Here is a 20,818-nt window from a genome sequence, read left to right as displayed (position 1 = left end):
CACTGCCAGCATAGCACACAGTGTGTCTCTGTGTGCTTTGCTAATGAAGTCTGCACTCAGTAAAATATTCCATTCTGCTCCAGTAAAGAGGATTTTATTGTGTGCATTTGGATATCATCATACAAACAGTGCTACAATAACAATATTTGCATCATATCATTAAATGGAGAGCAAACACAATGGTGAACTTTGGATCAACCAGCCCCCCCAAAACCAGTCATTTCTCCTGAGACTACATATAATGAAACTAAAATAGGCGAATGAGCTTTTTTTTTACTTTTTGAGATGTATTTTGAAAAAAAATAAATAAAACTTCAGATTTCTAAGAAAGATTAATAATTTCTTATTCCTTCAGAATAAACAATGATCTTTGCTAATTTATTTTCAAATGATTCCTAACGTTCATCCGACAGCTTTCATTACTAGTAAAAATCTTCATTTTTTGACTCTCTGCTGTGTTAATATTAAAGTGGTGCAAACACATTAGTCACGTTTTTGCACATTTATTTTATGCTGGCTTTAAAATCCGAGTGAGGAATTTGGCAACAGTGAATGTATCCAATGCATTAACTCATTGCTCTTGCTTATTTTATTTTAAATTTTTGTCTCACATTTCACACAGTTGACAATTTCAATAAAGTAGCATAATTCAGCAAATATCAAGTTTCCAGAGTATTGTTGTAGTTTATGTGGAGCACTTTCAATTAGAGTTCAAAAGTATCACAAAATAGATACATTTAAAATAGGACACAATGGCGTGGATTTATTTATTTATTTATTTTTACTGCACTACAAACTTCTTAGTACATTTAAAAAGAGAAAAAAACGAAAATGATTACATGCAAAATCCAGCGTTATTGTATTAAACAAAAATCCTGTCCAGAGTGGAGGTTTGCACTCAGAGTGCTTCTTGTTGTTATATCCCATCAATCTCTAGCCTGGATAAAGGAAAAATATAGTAAGTGTGATTACAACACTTACTAGAAATATAAGATTTAAAACAATTAATTTAGCATGGTTCCAAAGCCTATGATAAAGAACAGATGAAGCTAAACATCTGTGCATCATTTTTCTTGAACCATTTATGTTCTCCTCTTGTCTCCATGGCTACAGCCAGGTTACAGTCCCCAGTGTCTGTGTCATCGGCCCAGTTCTCATAGCAGACAAGCTGGTCATTGACCCAGAACCACAGATCAAGAGCACAGCTGTAGCGCAGTCCCAGCCAGATGTGGGGTGTGCTGGCATTCTTGGCTTTCTCTTGCACCAGTTCCTGCTGTTCAAGGTTTGTGATGGAGACGAGGTCACGATGGTGCTTTCTGCAGTAATTTACAGCCTCATCCCAGTTTTTCCTTTCATTGATCAGGATCAACTTTTCTGCCATGAACAAACAGATGTTCAGTTCAAATTAAATGAAATCAGGTTTCTAGATTTTCTACCTCAAATACAAAAATACATGAGGAACAAACAGAAGAAAACAAAAAACTAAACAAATTTCATAAAAATAAGTGTTGGACAGTTTGTCATATTTTTTACTTTCCTGCTGTAAGTTTTTCCAGCTTAGAATTTTCAATTTACTTTATTAAAGTCTTATTATTTAAATTTAAGTGAGCCTTTTTATATTTAATTTTCTTTTAATCAGGAGGATTTAGAAACAAGAATTATGTCTCATTATAGCTGTAAATCTAGAACCTATTAGAAACAGTAGCGATACCCACACTCAGAAACTAATATGACCCCTGTGACTCAGGTTCCTGATGAAAGGAGGCTGCATTATGTGTCTGGGGTGTAGCTCTATCTCCATAACAGCTTGCATTATTTAGCTTTATGATGAAACATATACCAACCTCTTCGTGTACAGATTTTCCATGAGACTAAGAAATATTAGTTTAGCTTTAACATTTATTCCTCAGTAAGAAAACTGACAGAAACCAGATGTGAAAAATGAATCTCTGTAAATCTCACCATCGTAGCAGAAGAAAGATTTTCTGGTGTTACAATCATCAGCTTTCCATTTTCCTTCTTTGTTTAATTCAGTCATCGCACATTTCCTGGTGCTGTTGTCAGTTTCAGACAGCTCTTCAGGTAACTCACCAACATCTCTCCAGTGTCTGTAAGAATAATTACTCCCATCTGACCACCTCCAGGTGTCTCTGAACAGGCCGATCCATGATCGTGGTTCATCAGAACTCTTAAATGTACTGACTGCTTCCTTTAACTGTTCTGCTCCACTGGCCAGGTCTGTGTGGTGCTCTCTGCAGTAGCTCTGAGCCTCACGCCACTTTTTTTCATTGTCAATGAAATGTAGTGATTTGTTTTGTTCTGTGGAATAAAGAGAAAGACAAGACTCATAAGAAATGTACATTTCTATCTTTAAATGTATCTTTAAATTGATTTTCTAAAGACACAACTTAAAATAGCTCGAAACCTTCAAAACTAAAATACCAACATTATGGGAATAACCACAGCTGTGACATTATGCTCAGGATGACTTTGCTCTGTGTGGCAGAGAAACAGTTTTCTGATCAAAGGTCTGGTATGAAATTTTGTGTGATGACATTTGGCACCACGAGATGGTTCAGCAAAGCAAATGAACAGTGTCCTGGTGTAACATGAGAGGCAGAGAAAGCACCGTGGGAGGACGGGTATTCAAATGAGCAGGATAGCACACAGGGGCTAAAACACCAGCAGCCAATTATCGCATCTTCTCATTTTCATTAGAGATGAGCTGTAGATATGTTTAAATATAAACACTTTGTTTAATTAATACAATTATTGTCACATATTCTCACCATTATAGCAGATAAAGCGGTGAACATGAGAACAACCAAAATCCAACAACCCACCAGAGCTGTCAATCACTACACAGTTCTCAAGATATCCGCCTTTATCATTAGGTTCATTTCCACTCCATTTCACGTCTTTATCATTGAACTCCACTCCTGGCAGAGACCAGTGCCACCTCCTGTTTTCTTTTCCTGAGATGCTGTACAGCCCAATCCAGGCGTTTCCTTGATTCTCTGTAGAATCTGTGTACAGTGTCTTCATATATGTCATGTTAGGCACTGTGGCCAGGTCTTTATATCCTTCTCTACAGTAACGCTGAGCTTCGTCCCAAGTTTTAGGCTCTTTAATGAAATAGTATTTATAGCCTTGGCATAAAATCAAAGAACACTGACCTAAAAACAACAACAACAACAAGTTATTCAGAAATCTACTGATGGCAAAAATGTTGTTAATAAAATTATATCCGGAGGACAGAGGTCCCATAGAGACTGCTCACACATGGTTGTTGACAGAAATTGTGTTTTGGATGTTGTTATCTGACAGGTTTTGTAAGCAGTTCACAGAAACCTTCATTAATCTCAAGTGATGCAGTAAATCTGTGGTTTTTAATGCTAAATTGATCGACTTACCGATCAGGATGAGCAGAAAAAGCCTCCCGTGCATATTTCCTCTGTTTGATGAAACTAAGATTTTAATTGTGTCGATTTTGAGTTAATATAGTTAGATGTTTGAGTTAGATGAGTTCTAAGGAAGACCAGTGAAAGATGGATGAAAAAATCAAGCTGTAAACAGGAACCACAACAAGCAGGACAATTTCAAATAATATGAATAAGAAATTAAAGGTTGGATCCAGTTTCTTTTACATAAAAAAGATTATTATTACAAACCAAGAGAATTCCTACTTTAAAAATTCTTAAAATGTTCATTCTAAAACTAAAAATGCTTTTCATTTTAAAAGTGCAAATCATTTTAATATTAAGCAGAAAATGAGGAAGAAATAAATATTGTAGGTAAAAATGTTAATTTCAACTACAAAGTTTTAACTTACATCTGGTTATTCTTCTGTGCTTCGCTCTGATGCGTCTGCGTGTTGCTGTAAAGAAGACTGCACTTAATAAAATATTCCACTCTGCTTCAACAAAGAGAATTCTGTGGTACACATTTAAATATTCCTACTTTTGGTTTAACAGTGGGACTTTGTGTTTACTGGAAGCATATCCGGTTTGTTCTTTTTAAACTTGTTTTTTGTTGCCGTCTCTTCCTCCTGCGTGTGCAGTCCTCCCCATTGACAGTGAACTGTGACAGCTCGCGTCACGTCTTAAGAAACTAAATGATAGAAAAGAGGAAGAAGTGAAATATGCACTGTTGGCTGTCCAGCAAATAAATACAGAAAGTGTCACTTCACAGAAAGACACTTCTGTGGGAGATAAACTAAAATAGTTGTTCATACTGAATTTTTATATTTAAAAATCAGACTTAGGGAAAAACAAAATGTTCTGTGTCATGAAACTTGCTCTTATTACCTGGTTAAATCACCATGGCAACTTATGGTGAACACACAACCTGGTTGAGAGCAGGTTGTGTGTTCAGGTTTTCAGTTTAAAATCAGCTCAGCTTTTTTTAAATTTTACCATTCTCTAAGCTGTCACTACATTTGCAAGTGACTGCAGCATTAATCTTCTATTTACAACAGTCTTGCATTTTACTATTTTATATTTCATGTTCTTAGATTTTTATCACAAATTTAACCACCATCAACATTGAAAAGAAAGAAAAAGACCTTCTAGTGTTTAACATGGACATTAATTGAAAATAACTAAAAGGAAACAATAAGATGGGAGCTCAGTCACAAAGCCCTCCTGGTGTTTTACTATATGATTGTAAATATTGGTCTATTTCTTTCTGAAAAGCATAAAAATGAAGTTTAAACTGTCTAAGAATACAAAACTTTATGAGAAATATATTTATTAGTTTTTCATATTCTTTTACTTTGTTAAAACAAAAGCATAGTCCAACATAATTTCAGAGCTACTGTTTAATGTTGATTTACACAAAAAGACCAAACTGGGTAACATGAATCATTTAAAGTACAAGCACACGACTTTTCAGACATTTTTCAGTGGCTTGGCTGACTCGAATGCACCATCTAGTGTTCAAGAAAAAAATTGAAAAAAGAGAAATAAAAGTAGACGGAAACAGAATAATAAACATTTTATGTTAGACACCAAACTAATAATTACATATATGTGGTTTTGAGACACATTAGCTATTATAAGCATATAAATGCTGTGGTGTACTTTGCTGTAAACACCCAGAAAGCTGTAACCTGACCGTTTTTCAACAAATAAAACATTTTTAAGTTTGAAATAACAAAACAAAAAAGGGATTCTTATTCTGTAGGTAGTAGTAAACAATATGCAAAAAACAAAACAAAAAAAACAACCTTAAGAATAAACACAAAGAGAAATTATCACTGTTAGATGTCATCTGCTTCTAGTTTTGATTTTGATTTTTTGACTTCATAATTACGAGAAATATCAACTCTATAAGCAGTCATTTAGACTGGTTTAAAAGCCTATCGCAGCGAACAGATGAAGTTAAACATCTCTGAATCATTTTTCTTGAACCATTTATGCTCTCCTCCTGTCTCCATGGCTACAGACATGCCACACCGTCCAGCGTGATCCTCATTGGCCCAGTTCTCATAACAGACAACCCGGTCACTGACCCACAGCCACAGTTGAAAAACACAGCTGAAGCGCAGTCCCAGCCACACATACGGTGTGGTGGCGTTCTTCACTTTCTCCTTCACTAATTCTTCCTCTTTGGGATTTGTGATAGAGACCAGATCATGATGGTGCCGCTGGCAGTAAGTTAAGGCCTCATCCCATTTTTTGTTTTCTTTGATCAGAATGAAGTTTTCTGGCATGAACAAACACAGGATGGTCGGTTAAAAGGAAACAAATCAGGACAAAAACAAAAGAAAAAGAATTTAAGCATTTTCTGTTTCAAATCTTTACTCCTCTTGATTTACCCGTGGTAAAATCATTAATGTCATATGACTTGTTACCCAGAGTATACCTCGACCACCCCAAGTTATCGAGAAGATTTCTTTCTTTCTTAAGAATTATTTACATGTAAGTTGCATTACAGGCCCTCACTGACAGAAACTGATGTGACTAATGTGTCTTAAGTTCCTTACAAAAGAAGTCTGCATTAAGCGTATACCTTTATCTCCATAAAAGCTTGCATTATTTCACTTTGATGATGACTTCTTTTCAATAAGAATAAGAAAGATTAGTTTAGTTTGAATATGTATTCCTCGAGTAAGAAACATGAAAGATACCAGATGTGAAAGATGCATTTTTGCAAATCTCACCGTCATCATAGCAGAAGAAAGGTTTACTGGTGTTATAAGTAATAATAAGAGTTGGAAATATTTTTTACTTTCCTGATGTAAGTTTTTCCAATTTAGAATTTTAACTTTTCCTAATTTGCTTTATTAAAGTCCTATTAACTAAAATCTTTCATGTATGAGTGAGCCTTTAAAAAAAAGGGAAAAAAACTGGAGAATTCATAAACAAGTATTATTATAAACTAATATGACCCCTGGTTCTTATAAGGTTCCTATAGGGAGGCTGCATTATGTGTCTGGGGTGTAGCTCTATCTCCATAACAGCTTGCATTATTAAGCTTTATGATGAAACATATACCAGCCCTTCATGTACACTTTTTCAGTGAGAGAAGAAATATTAGTTTAGCTTTAACCTTTATTCCTTCAGTAAGAAAACTGACAGAAACCAGATGTGAAAAATGAATCTCTGTAAATCTCACCATCGTAGCAGAAGAAAGATTTTCCGGTGTTACAATCATCAGCTTTCCATTTTCCTTCTTTGTTTAATTCAGTCATCGCACATTTCCTGGTGCCGCTGTCAGTTTCAGACAGCTCTTCAGGTAACTCACCAACATCTCTCCAGTGTCTGTAAGAGTCATTACTCCCATCTGACCACCTCCAGGTGTCTCTGAACAGGCCGATCCATGATCGTGGTTCATCAGAACTCTTAAATGTACTGACTGCTTCCTTTAACTGTTCTGCTCCACTGGCCAGGTCTGTGTGGTGCTCTCTGCAGTAGCTCTGAGCCTCACGCCACTTTTTTTCATTGTCAATGAAATGTAGTGATTTGTTTTGTTCTGTGGAATAAAGAGAGAGACAAAAATCATAAGAAATGTACATTTCTATCTTTAAATGTATCTTTAAATTGATTTTCTAAAGACACAACTTAAAATAGCTCGAAACCTTCAAAACTAAACTACCAACATTATGGGAATAACCACAGCTGTGACATTATGCTCAGGATGACTTTGCTCTGTGTGGCAGAGAAACAGTTTTCTGATCAAAGGTCTGGTATGAAATTTTGTGTAATGACATTTGGCACCACGAGATGGTTCAGCAAAGCAAATGAACAGTGTCCTGGTGTAACATGAGAGGCAGAGAAAGCACCGTGGGAGGACGGGTATTCAAATGAGCAGGATAGCACACAGGGGCTAAAACACCAGCAGCCAATTATCGCATCTTCTCATTTTCATTAGAGATGAGCTGTAGATATGTTTAAATATAAACACTTTGTTTAATTAATACAATTATTGTCAAATATTCTCACCATTATAGCAGATAAAGGAGTAACCATTAGAACAACTAAGATCCATCAACCGACTGGAGCTGTCAATCAGTGCACAGTTCTCAAGATATCCGCCTCCATCATTAGGTTCACCTGCACTCCATTTCATCTCCTCAGCATTGAACTCCACTCCTGGCAGAGACCAGTGCCACCTCCTGTTTTCTTTTCCTGAGATGCTGTACAGCCCAATCCAGGCGTTTCCTTGATTCTCTGTAGAATCTGTGTACAGTGTCTTCATATATGTCATGTTAGGCACTGTGGCCAGGTCTTTATATCCTTCTCTACAGTAGCGCTGAGCTTCGTCCCAAGTTTTAGGCTCTTTAATAAAATAGTATTTATAGCCTTGGCATAAAATCAAGGAACACTGACCTAAAAACACAACAACAACAAAAAAAACCCCAGGTCATTGAGAAAAGTTTTGTGAGCAGTTCACAGAAACCCTGCACTAATCTGAAGTGATGCAAATCTGCAGTTTTTACTGTTAAAATGATCGACTTACCCATCAGCATGAGCAGAAAAAGCCTCCGGTGCATATTTCCTCTGTTTGATGAAACTAAGATTTGAAAGACAGATAAACAACCATCAAAGTTAATATAACTGCACCACTTTCACAGATAATAGGGTAATATAGGTAAGGTAATATATGAGTAAGAAAACATAGTTTATTTTGCACTGTAAAAAAATACATTACACATGAGGGGAATAGCTACTTTAAAAATGGTTTTGAGTCTTTTGAAAATCAGCAGAAATACAGAATAAATACTGTAAGTTTAATGTAAAGCCAGTGCTGAGCTAACAATGTAAATTGAGACTGAAGTTTGAACTTACATCTGATTATTCTTCTTTCCTTGCTTCAGTCCGATGCCTCTGCGTGTTGTGTTAAAGAAACCTGCAGTCAGTAAAATGTCTCTGCTTCAACAAAGATCATTCTATGGGACTCATTTAAATATTCCAACAAGATGGTCATAACAGAGGTAATATAATACTAATATTTACATAATGTCAAACAAAGAGAGGGTGTTATTTAAAATAATTTACTTTAACAACATGCTTCCTTCTCTCAGAGGTATTTATATATAATAAAACTTATAATAAAACTAAACTAACTGCATGTCTTTACTGTTTGCATTTTGAAGGTTCTTTGGAAGGTTCATAAACAAAATTAGACTACTGAAACAGAACTTAATGAGCTACACAAATCAATAGGAGCTATGATGTAAGGTATGCACGTATGCTGAGATGCAAGTGTTGTAAATGCAACAAACAACAAAGAGTAAAGAAAAAGCAGTGCAGGAAGATTTATAGTCTGGGAACCAAAGGCCCAGTTGGCACTGATGAACCCTGCTGCACCCACCAGATCTGAAACACTTTAGAGAAGGTTTAAAACAATGAGCAGGGTTCATCACACCTCTCCCAAAAAAGAAAGGTCCCACAGGAACCCCCACAAAATCCAACTCAGCAGTTTTTCATATCCAAAATCAGGGAATCTCCATTAACACTCACACTGTCTCATCACTCCCATACCTCAGCAGCTGGATCCTGGAGGCAAATTATTGGAGGCAAAGACCCACTTCAGTTTGCCTACCAGCCTGGCATTGGAGCGGATGATGCCGTCATTCACCTCCTACATCGTTCCCTCGCTCACCTGGAGACCGCTGGAAGCACTGTGAGAATCATGTTCTTTGATTTCTCCAGTGCCTTCAACACTATTCTTCCCTCGGTTCTGAAGGACAAGCTGGTGAACTCTGGAGTGGACCATCACCTCACTACCTGGATTTTGGACTACCTCACCGACCGACCACAGTATGTGAGGACTCAGGGTCGTCTGCAGTATGGGGGCCCCACAGGGAACGGTTCTGGCTCCGTTCCTCTTCACCATCTACACTGCAGACTTCTCCCACAATTCCACCCAGTGCTTCCTGCAGAAGTTCTCTGATGACTCTGCAATAGTCGGCCTCATCACTGATGGGGACGACAAGGAGTACAGAGGTCTGACTCAAGACTTTGTGGACTGGTGCCAGCTGAACTACCTCCAGATCAACGCCAGTAAAACCAAGGAGCTGGTGGTAGACTTCCGCAGGCACAAGCATTCTCCACTGCAACCACTGAACATCCAGGGTATGGACATTGAGGCTGTGGACAGCTACAGGTACCTTGGTGTTCATCTGAACAACAGACTGGACTGGACTCATAACTCAGACGCCCTCTACAGGAAAGGGCAGAGCAGGCTGTACCTGCTGCGGAGACTCAGGTCGTTTGGAGTGGAGGGCCCACTCCTGAAGACCTTCTATGACTCTGTGGTGGCTTCTGCTATCTTTTATGGTGTGGTCTGCTGGGGCGGCAGCATCTCTGCTGGGGACAGGAAGAGACTGAACAGGGTGATCCGAAGGGCCAGCTCTGTTCTAGGATGCCCTCTGGACCCAGTGGAGGTGGTGAGTGACAGGAGAATGGCGGCTAAGCTGTCATCCCTGTTGGACAACGTCTCCCACCCCATGCAGCAGACTGTGACAGCACTGAGCAGCTCCTTCAGTGGGAGACTGCGGCACCCACGGTGTGGGACGGAGAGATTTCGCAGGTCTTTCCTCCCCACTGCTGTCAGACTCCACAACAAAGACTTTAACTGAACAAACACACACATCCACACATGTGCAATAACACTAAGTGCAATAATCTTTTCTGGCATCGTTGTATTTTTACTCAGTTGTATATAGCATTCGTATTCTATTTTTATCTTCTTGTATATTTTTATTCTATTTTATTCTACTGTATATAGTATATTATTTTATTCTATTCTGTACAGCTGTGTACTGTATTTATTCTTATTGTATTCTAATTTTTGCGTCATAACTTTTGCACTGTCCACTTCCTGCTGTGACAAAACAAATTTCCCACGTGTGGGACTAATAAAGGTTATCTTATCTTATCTTATCTTATCTTATTAAAAGAGTGTAAGAGTGTAACACAGTAAAACATGAATGGGAAATGACCATATGCATCATATTCCTAAGTCCAGAATTGATTGTGTAATTATTCAGCCCTCATGGAACAACAAATACAGAGATTCCACATGCACACAAAGAGAGCAGAACCTCCGAATACCCTTTCAATAAAAATCGAATTTACTCACAAATGTAGCTGGACCCACTCGACCTATTGTCGACAAATTCTAAGCAGTCATTCGATTTCACATTAACCACTACCTTTGTAAGTCTGAGCAGACACACCATGATTCAGAGGTTGCTCAGCAGAGGAGGAAGAAACTTTCCTTAAATTGATATCCTCTGTATTTGCATGATGTTTGCCTCAGTTTGAGTCTGAGGGTTTGACTGAAAATGAAAATATATTCATGTTTAAGTTAAATCAGTGATATATAATGTTTTAAAATTTGAACATTACAGTATATACAAGTCACATATCAAACTCAAAACATCCAAAACAAATTTTTGTCATTAACAAACTACAACATTTTATTGAGTAAAAGTTCATCATTCAGTCTTTAAGGTGACAAATATCCAGAATTAGCAAACATCCAGAAGGCCTCTCTTCTCTTCAATAATAAGTTGTGGTTTTAACACCTTGGGGGTCATTGAACATGTTCAATGCAACCAAATCGTAAATACACAAAATCCTGTTTCATATCATTAAACTGAGCAGACCCTGTATAATCGCACTTTTGTGTTCATGTATTTTCTGTTTCAGTGATAAACTGAAACTGTTCCACATGTATGTGAAATGTACATGACAGACAGACAGACAGACAGACAGACAGACAGATAGGTATATATGGTTAATGAGGTTTACTCCCTGGAGTGAGAAGCTACTTGAGCTGGAGTCTGATATTCCATTACAGGTGTGTGATTGTACTACTGAGTGTGGGGTTTTCTACAGCAGCAGAAATATCCTGCACATTACTTTGATTTAGATCTCATCCAGTGTCTGTTTCAGATGCTGCTGATCCACACTCTACCATCGGTCTCACCTCCTTCATGGACCTCCTGCTTCAGAGAGGCATGCCTGGTGTCTAATAAGCTAAAGGAGTATTACATGGTGGCAAAAGTCCTCTTCAGCTACTACAACTAGTCTGCTATGCTACAGCATTAGATCCTCTGAAACACAAAAATATTCTCATTTCAGCCGTGTGGCCTTCGTCACGCCATGAACCAATCTATGATTGGTTTAAAGGAATCACATGGTAAAAGTCTCTCACTAATCTCATATCCATCATCTTAATGATGAGAAAAATTATGAATCTTACAACAGAGTAGTGTGCTGAGGGTGTCAGTTTTATCATAAACATTCTGTATTTTCATGTATATCATACAAGCTTGTTCACAAAAACTGTTTTCAGGCAAAATCCTCATTCACACCAGAAGGTGTCATTGTGCTCAGCACTGAAGTCGCACACGTCTCTCTCTGAGAAAACGCCTTAGATAGACTTCCCCTAAGAGTGGGAAGTCTAATGCTCAATACCAGTAAAATGTAGGGTGGGAGGAGAGCTGTGTTTAGCCTCATAATAGTGTTTGGCTATCTAATTCGTCTTGTTTGTTTAAGTGCTCTCTTTGTGTGTCCAGTAAAGGTTGACCACCGGTGTATTTAAGCACACAAATAACTCATGTTGTGTTGAAGTTTGTGAACTGTTTAACAGGCGACGTCTTTCCACTGTGTGGATGAGTAAAATACATCTGAAACATCGTTCAGTTTATTTGAACAATATTGACAAGATGATCCCTAACTGTCTGAGCTCCTTAAAATAATAAGACGGGAAGTTGCTCCAGTATCAGCACTCAGCAATGCTTCAGTCTCTAGAGTGTGCCAGTGTCTGCAATGCGTATTGTTAAGCTGCTGATAACAGTGGTTGAACTCAGAGATGAAGGTTAGTCTTTCTGTTTTTCCAGTTGGAGTTCAGATCTGGACAATATTAAAGCTTGTAGGCTCTCCCAGTTATGGAGGGATGGTACTTTCTTTCATTAAATCTTGATCTCACTACTTTCGCTCTGTTTTAAATCCAAGTGTGATAAACAAGAATTGTTTTAAGCTGTGAATCATGCAAAGCTACTTTAGAGAGTCCAAGAATAAGAACATATGAAACAGGAAATGAACAGAAGAGGTCCAATTTAAATAAAAAAAAATCTCTCTAAAACCAGTGTATCAGTAACTTATGACGAGAGGACGCGAAGCAGTATTGCTACATCCAATAAATGCGCAGTTAAACTGAGGAGTTCTTTGTCTGTCAGCATTAAATCCGAACTTTGAAATTTTTTAGCAAATTTGTTGATTTGAGACATCAAACCAGACAATATATTTACACTCACTCAGTATTTCTGATTGCTCACCACAGTATCCAGACCGCTGATCCACAGATTCCTGCACAACAAGAAAGAGCAGGTAAGTGTTGTGGCAGGTAATAAACGAAGCCGTGATTTTACTCACTGCAGTAATGCAGCAACCCAGCACTGACTGAAGCTCAGCTGCTCAATTAAGTAGTGGCTCTTAACAAGGTGATCACAGACATTTGTGTGATTAAAAGCTCTCATAATGAAGTTTATTCACTGGGGAGGAACGTTAAGAGCACAAATAATGTTGAAAGTTTTCCATGGTTTTATTTAAATTTTGTTTTTATCTGTGTAAATGATTGTATGAATATTTTCATAAATCCTTCAGGGATGCCAGCCTGAGCTTAAAGCCACTCTGCCTCAGTAATTACAGTGGCTTGAACTTTTCCACATTTTGTCACATTACAGCCACAAACATGAATCAGTTTTATTGGAATTCCACGTGAAAGACCAACACAGTGGTGTACACGTGAGAAGTGGAATGAAAATCATACATGATTCCAAACATTTTTTACAAATAACTGCAAAGTGGGGTGTGCGTAATTATTCAGCCCGCTGAGTCAATACTTTGTAGAACCACCTTTTGCTGCAATTCCAGCTGCCAGTCTTTTAGGGTCTGTCTCTACCAGCTTTGCACATCTAGAGACTGAAATCCCTGCCCATTCTTCTTTGCAAAACAGCTCCAGCTCAGTCAGATTAGATGGGCAGCGTTTGTGAACAGCAGGTTTCAGATTTTGCCACAGATTCTCAATTGGATTTAGATCTGGACTTTGACTGGGCCGTTCTAACACATGGATATGTTTTGTTTTAAACCATTCCATTGTTGCCCTGGCTTTATGTTTAGGGTCGTTGTCCTGCTGGAAGGTGAACCTCCGCCCCAGTCTCAAGTCTTTTGCAGACTCCAAGAGGTTTTCTTCCAAGACTGCCCTGTATTTGGCTCCATCCATCTTCCCATCAACTCTGACCAGCTTCCCTGTCCCTGCTGAAGAGAAGCACCCCCCAGAGCAGGATGCTGCCACCACCATATTTGAAAGTGGGGATGGTGTGTTCAGAGTGATGTGCAGTGTTAGTTTTCCGCCACACATAGCATTTCGCATTTTGGCCAAAAACTTCCATTTTGGTCTCATCTGACCAGAGCACCTTCTTCCACGTTTGCTGTGTCCCCCACATGGCTTGTGGCAAACTGCAAACTGGACTTCTCATGGTTTTCTGTTAACAATGGCTTTCTTCTTGCAACTCCAAAAAGGCAAACTTATGGCTGTCCTATGGACAGATTTCCCCACCTGAGCTGTAGATCTCTGCAGCTCGTCCACAGTCACCATGGGCCTCTTGGCTGCATTTCTGATCAGCGCTCTCCTTGTTCGGCCTGTGAGTTTAGGTGGACGGCCTTGTCTTGGTAGGGTTACAGTTGTGCCATACTCCTTCCATTTCTGAATGATGGCTTGAACAGTGCTCCGTGGGATGTTCAAGGCTTGGGAAATCTTTTTGTAGCCTAAGCCTGCTTTAAATTTCTCAATAACTTTATCCTTGACCTGTCTGGTGTGTTCTTTGGACTTCATGGTGTTGTTGCTCCCAATATTCTCTTAGACAACCTCTGAGGCCGTCACAGAGCAGCTGTATTTGTACTGACATTAGATTACACACAGGTGCATGCTATTTAGTCATTAGCACTCATCAGGCAATGTCTATGTGCAACTGACTGCACTCAGACCAAAGGGGGCTGAATAATTACGCACACCCCACTTTGCAGTTATTTATTTGTAAAAAAATGTTTGGAATCATGTATGATTTTAAGTTCAAGGGGGCCAAATACTTTTGCAAGCCACTGTATTACAAAGAGTAAAGCCAGATTTACTGAACAGAATAGATATTTTTTCACACCGGTTTTGAACTATTTCCCCTCCAATCTCTACGTCTGGACAATTCTGGTTCTTTTCTTTCAGCAGTTTCGGCATCTTCCCCCAAGGATGATACGACTGTCTTTTTCTGCAGCATGTGCAAGACTCCAGATTTTTACAGTTTCCAACAAGGATTCTGCTGGGGTGTAAAATTTTATTTATGATGAATTATTTGTAATCCTTGAAATTTGATAAATTAGTGAGTCTTGAGTCAGTTCTGGGGAACTGATTTTGGAATCAAATCAAACACTTTCATGAAAATGATGAAAACTTTAATTGTGTTTGTGTATTTGTGACTGTAACATGTCATTTCACACCAAAACGTGCAAGTGATGGGCCTTTAGTTTCCCGTCACTTGCATTTAGGATACAAAAGTCTTTCTGAACCAGGAGTCAGTGTTGTGTGTGACACAACCTGGCAGTGTCCGTGTGCACACACTGGCTCTGTTTCTTATGAGAGTTTGGCACTATAACTTAATATTTTGCAATAAGGGTTTTAAGCCCACAGCCTGTTTGCACAAGAATGTGCACACATTGTGTGGGCAAGAGCAAACATAGAGAGGGGTTATTAACATCGGAATAGGTGCCAAGAATACGTCTTAACTTGCTGATTGTTTAGGAATCCTGTTCTTGCTCAATATCACTACTTGAAGAGTCTCTGTTATCGTTTCCACTTGAGAAAGTTGTAATCTCCACAACTTTCTGCGCAATTATTCATTAAACTGTTCAAGGATGCAATGAATAATGTTCTCTTTGCAATAAACACTGAGAAACTAGCAGCTTCCTCTGAGCCAAAAACCTCCCCAGCTGCATCGGTATACCTAAACCAGCTGAACTGTAATCCCTGAGATATGCAGGAAAGCTGTAAGAAGACCACAAACAAAAGGACCAGCAACTAGTGGCTTGCCGCTCACACACCCAGTTTAGTTAGTGAAGCTAGTGAGCAAGCTAACCTTAGAGGGCAACAATGTGCACTCTGACACTAAGCTGTAGGCAGGATGACAAAAACAGCAAGACTGACACGCAGGGACAGATTTACACCAAAAACAGTTTTCAATCCTTTGTATCCTGCACTGGACTGAAACGAGGAGGTGGGGGAGTTTCACCCAGCTGGAAGAAATTAAACTATCTAAACTGTTACTTGTATGCATCAGCCCTCAAGAAATACACAGAGACCAGGCAGAGGGGAAATCAGTATGATGGTTTTGGAGAAAAATGCTGCTGCTTACTGTAATAGTTTAATCAGAGCTTTTCTTTTTGTCCTGTTTTGTTGTAAATCTACGTAAAACATGGCTGCACACACACTGCACCACAAATTCTTTTGCACATTAAAAAACCAGCCAGTTAAGGGTGCGGGCTTGGGAGGATTAAGAAGCTGATGAAAAGGTTCTTGGCTGCATTATCAATCAGGGACATGCTGTTTTGATGGGCCATGTCTTTGCCCTTAGACTACCAGTATATCCTGTAGTTGTTGCTGACGTCTGAGGGCTTTTCACGGTACATTAGTCATGTTCTAATAAATGAGTGGCATTGTGATGTGTGAGGGATGAACATCCGAACTTCCAGATTCACCTGGCCAGGTGCAGTGCTCATTTGGCACACATTTGGCCATGGCACAGACTCAACAAGGTGCTGGAAACAATCCTCAGACATTCTGTTATTGCACAGTTGGTGGAGAGTTGTGGGTTGCACATCCATGATGTGAATCTTTTGTTTCAGTAAATCCTCAAGGTGCTCTGTTGGACTGGAATCTGATGACTGTGGAGACCATTGTTCTGGAAACCAATTTGGTATAATCTGAGATATCCCCTACACCAGCAGTCCCCAACCTTTTTTGCGCCACGGAACGGTTTATGCCAATATATTATAACAATGTTTTAAAGGTGTTGTGGATAAATACAACAAAATAAAACCAGTACTGGTACCAAAAAAAGAAGATTTATTCATAACAGACAGGAAAAGACTCAGGGAAAACGAGTTAACGATAAAAATAATAAAAAATAAAATAACGGTAAAAACCAATAAAAACCCAGAAAACCATAAATTTCACACCAGAACATCAACTCTTGCAGCCCAGTGCCAAACGACTCCGGGGGTTGGAGACCGCTGCCCTATACCATTGCATCCCCACCACCATCAGGAAGCATGGATCCATGCTGTCATTTTTTTTTATCCCAAATTCTGACCCTACTTTTGAATTTTGCAGCAGAAATTGACCAGACAATGTTTACCCAGTCTACTACTCTCCAATTTTGGTGAGACTGTGTGAACTGTAGCCTCAGTTTTCTGTTCTTAGCTGACAGGACACCCAGCTGCACACAGTGTGGTTTTTTGCTGCTGTTGCTCATCTGCTTTAAAGTTCCATATTTGGTGCATGTAGAAAGCCTTTTCTGCACAAGTTGGTTGTAGTGAGTGTTTATATGAGCTACAGTTGCTTTCATGAGCTTGGAGAAGTCTGGCCATTCTCCTCTGACCTCTGACATCAACAGATATTTTCTGTTTTTCACTTTCTGTATCGTGTGGAAAATCCCAACAGGTCAAAAGTTTCTGAAATACATATGCCGCATTATGTGGAAAATGTACCAAGTATGTAGGAATGTAATATAAAATGTAATAAATACATTTTCGTGGGAGTACTGTGAGTAATATGGAGACATGACTAATGTTGGAAACACACTTACAATGGAGCACTGACAGCTAACAGAACCAGTTTTAATGTGTGCATGTGACTGTTGCTTTAAGACAGATGTGAAATATGTTGAATCTGTCCTTTAATCCCGGCTGGATTGATTGGTTAAGGCAACGCATTCACTTTTATCTCAACTCTGAGTGTTGGATTAAGTGTACAGTAGAACAAATACCTTGTTTAATGTATTTTACAGTTGTAGCACATAGACAATTAACAGCTCAAATCGCTGCCAAAAGAATATATCAGAGATTACTGAATCAAAGGCTGGTTGCTTTACCTCATCTGGGCCTTCTAGAAAACACCAGAACAGGGATTAGATATTTAAAACAGATCCTGGCTTTTCTGATTAATTACAAACTTTTGTAGGACAACAGAGGTTTTGTATGGTTTTGCTTTTTATTGGCAATAGAAAAAGACAAAGTACAATTATAGTGCTGATACAAAAATTAGCAAACCTGTTGTATATAATGAAAAAATAAAGTGTATGTTTCTCTCAGAGATGCACTTTGTATTCACTCACGATTCAAAGCTGAATAGTACAATATCATATATGTTTTATATACATTCATTTTCCCCACAACCATTCTAACATTAACGTCTTAATGCCAAATGTATCTTATCTGATATATACATGGGTGTCAAAAAATAATTAGAATTTTCTGACAGTTATTTATGGTTCAGCCTTTAAAAGGATTAGGATACAGTATTTTTCTGTATTGGTGAACTGTGCACATGACCAAAGGATGATATACGATGTCTGACAGTTCGTTGAAGCGTCCGCTGTCCTCTCTGATCTTCCTTTTCTCGCTTAGCCATCTGTAAAGAGGCAGGAGTTATGATGATTCATGTGCATAACCTGTGAAAGTGTATGCCATTTTAAGAGCATGTTGTGTAACTTCTTACGCATTAAATCCAGCCTCCTCATCTCCTTCTGCACCCAGTGATCATTTGGATTGGCACACACGGGTTGTTCCCTCTTCTTCCACTTAAACCTACACATATGAGTATCGTTATTAAAAATCTGTGGATAAATGGGGATCAGTCACTTCCTCGGTCTGTGCCAAGTCATTATGATGGAATTTGACAAAATGTGCCAAAAGTGAAGGACTTCACAGTTGATACTCACAAAACAGCTCTGATGTTGCAGTCCCCATCTGTTTCCTGCATAGTGTAACTGACAAGGTTTCTCTTCTTTTTTATCTCACGAACGTAGCCGAGGCAGCAGTTGGCATACGAGCCTGGAGAGAAAGTTAAAGAGAATTATGATCAAATAAACCAGCCCACTGGAATTTGACCGTTTTGATGATTTGAACAGATCTGAACGTCTGCCAGAGCAGCCCAGGAAGATTCCCACATCCCCTTACTTGGGGATCTTTTTCAGGATCTATTTCAGCAAATTCACCGCTCACCCCTCTCCTTAGTTTTATTGTTGTTTTTAGCTGACTTTACCTTAACCTCAACATCTCTGCCTGAACTGATGCTGCTGATTGAGAATTCCTCTGAACAAAGCCAGCTTGCACAAATGCTGAGAAAATACGATGTCTGTAGACCTGTTGCACTTGGCAGCAGCTGCAAATAATTTCACAGTATGCACAGAAAAAAAGTGAAAGCACTTGAACATGAAAGGGCTGGTTTTACATGAAAAATATTTGGATCCTTTAGGAATCTTTACTTTAATCAAAGTAGCAATACTACAGTATAAAGGTATCAATAGTATTTAATCAGATAAGTAGTACTCATTTCAAAATCATACCCACATTACTGGTTCATGATTAATGTCTGTGTCCCTCCCTTGAATGTTGCAGCTGCATCAAAGAAACAATTATTTTAGACATAAACATACAGTACTTAATAAAATGATTTTGTTTTAGTCCAACTTTACTTTTCTTTTATTATTCAATTGTTTAAGGAATTTTTTTTAGAATTTCATTTATTATTTAAGTCCTCTGTACATGTGACAGCTGTCCTTATGTCCTTTTTAAAATTCTGCAGATTTCCACATTTAAGTGATCTGTAAAAGCAAGATGAGTGAATACATGTGCATTTAAAGAGTTGTGATAAATGGCTTTGAACAGAATCTCATTCACTGAAAAATTGTCCTCACAGCTTCAAAGAGATGTGGCTTCAGGAGCTGTGGTTAAACGAAGACAGGGCATAAAAAAAAGCACTCAGGTGCATATTTTCAGTAATTTGCTTTGTCCAGAAAATGCTTTTGAGATACCATGAAGAGCTGCATGGTTAAACTTTTGTGAATTCTCTTAAAAATACATTTTTAAGTGGAAATGTTAAAGTAGTGATTTGAAACCAGACAATTCTGTTTCACTTACCTTGTGCCAGACTCAGGTACGTGCAGAGGAAGAGCAGCATGAAAACAAAAGCATGAAACTTCATGGTCGCTGCTGCTGTTCTTGTGTTGCAGACTGCACAGAAAGTTAGAGGCAGAATCTATCACCCCCACTGTCTTGAAAATGTTGGGCAAATATATAGTTTTTTCTCAAATCCCTCCCTCAGAGCTATTATGAAAGAGCACAGAGGGAGGGATTACTTTTTGTTTCTTTAGCTGAATCAACACAAAAAACCCCAAAGATAACACAGTTTGACATACATAAAGAAAGAGTTATTAGCTAAAAAAAATAAATAATAAAAAATATTTATATCAGCAAGTGTCCCCTTTAAAAACTGAGGATAATCTAGCTTTCATGTGAAAGGCTAGCTCAATTGTTTTGAAAGAAGAAATATGACCCAGTTCATCAAAGGTCCTAAACATGATACTGGAGTCATGCAAGGATGATGAACTAAATTGAGGGGCATTTTTTAAATGTAAAATATTGTATTTTATTTATTTATTTTTCCATCCATTTTTGTAGTAGCGTATCTATTTCAGGCACACAAAGGGACCGAAGCTTAGGTGGACCCTGGAAAGGTCGGGGCTAACGTAGAGACACAAACATTCTTGTTCACATTTACACGGCTGCCAATTAACCCAACATGCATTTGGAGTGTGGGAGGAAGCCAACATGACATCCAGCCATTAATCAAAAGACATCAGTGTAAATTTGGGGAAGCCTTTGAGCTGCAATCTTTGGGGATTCAGAGAAGAGCCAGTAGCACCAGAACAACCGTTAACACTATTAACTTTAATACTTGGACAAACATTTAGAGTCACAGATTATACTACATAAAAAGACAGAACATACAGTAACTGTGGCTGTGGAAATCTGTGGCTTGTCCCACATAAACTGAGAAAGTTACATTTTGAGCTCCATCTAAATTTTTTCACCTTTTTATCTCATTTGTATGTACAAACTGTTTCCATTTAAATCCTCATTTAAATAATTATTCAATAAAATTAATTTTTAAGTCATAGTGATCAAAAAGTCTTTCAGCAGAGAGAAAATCCAGTTCACACATTACACATAAAGAACTTGTCTGGCAG

General features: G+C 38.4%; 3 protein-coding genes across 5 annotated transcripts; all 3 read right to left on the bottom strand.

Moving 5' to 3' along the window:
• Positions 1 to 770: 770 nt before the first annotated feature.
• On the bottom strand, positions 771 to 3,511 carry LOC146554972 (macrophage mannose receptor 1-like). Of its 2 annotated transcripts, none has more exons than XM_085251867.1 (4): positions 3,414 to 3,511; positions 2,783 to 3,176; positions 1,963 to 2,321; positions 771 to 1,374 (listed from the first exon to the last, which is right to left on the bottom strand). In XM_085251867.1, the coding sequence occupies exons 1-4, from the start codon at positions 3,445 to 3,447 to the stop codon at positions 1,028 to 1,030; spliced, it is 1,134 nt and encodes a 377-aa protein (XP_085107993.1). In that variant the 5' UTR covers positions 3,448 to 3,511; the 3' UTR covers positions 771 to 1,027. The 2 variants fall into 2 exon arrangements, with proteins under 2 accessions (XP_085107993.1, XP_085107994.1); XM_085251868.1 differs by having other exon boundaries at positions 1,963 to 2,319; positions 2,790 to 3,176.
• A 1,307-nt stretch (positions 3,512 to 4,818) lies between these two features.
• Positions 4,819 to 12,830, bottom strand: LOC146554971 (macrophage mannose receptor 1-like). 2 transcript variants are annotated; one of them, XM_085251574.1, is made up of 6 exons: positions 12,776 to 12,830; positions 8,292 to 8,352; positions 7,963 to 8,016; positions 7,446 to 7,832; positions 6,619 to 6,975; positions 4,819 to 5,706 (listed from the first exon to the last, which is right to left on the bottom strand). In XM_085251574.1, exons 3-6 carry the CDS (start codon positions 7,994 to 7,996, stop codon positions 5,360 to 5,362), a joined length of 1,125 nt encoding a protein of 374 aa, XP_085107700.1. In that variant the 5' UTR covers positions 7,997 to 8,016; positions 8,292 to 8,352; positions 12,776 to 12,830; the 3' UTR covers positions 4,819 to 5,359. The 2 variants fall into 2 exon arrangements, with proteins under 2 accessions (XP_085107700.1, XP_085107699.1); XM_085251573.1 differs by lacking the exon at positions 12,776 to 12,830 and having other exon boundaries at positions 8,292 to 10,406.
• Positions 12,831 to 17,759: 4,929 nt separating this feature from the next.
• LOC146554970 (C-C motif chemokine 25-like) lies at positions 17,760 to 19,838 on the bottom strand. The gene is made up of 4 exons (XM_085252491.1): positions 19,710 to 19,838; positions 18,509 to 18,620; positions 18,286 to 18,374; positions 17,760 to 18,198 (listed from the first exon to the last, which is right to left on the bottom strand). The coding sequence occupies exons 1-4, from the start codon at positions 19,771 to 19,773 to the stop codon at positions 18,191 to 18,193; spliced, it is 273 nt and encodes a 90-aa protein (XP_085108617.1). The 5' UTR covers positions 19,774 to 19,838; the 3' UTR covers positions 17,760 to 18,190.
• Positions 19,839 to 20,818: the final 980 nt, after the last annotated feature.

Source organism: Mchenga conophoros, linkage group LG17, assembly GCF_057382185.1.
Source record: "Mchenga conophoros isolate Kocher_MC1m ecotype Shallow Benthic linkage group LG17, M_conophoros_male_GT1.1, whole genome shotgun sequence".
NCBI lineage: Eukaryota > Metazoa > Chordata > Actinopteri > Cichliformes > Cichlidae > Mchenga > Mchenga conophoros.
Note: the sequence above shows the minus strand (reverse complement) of the source record. Positions and strands in the feature narration are given on the sequence as shown.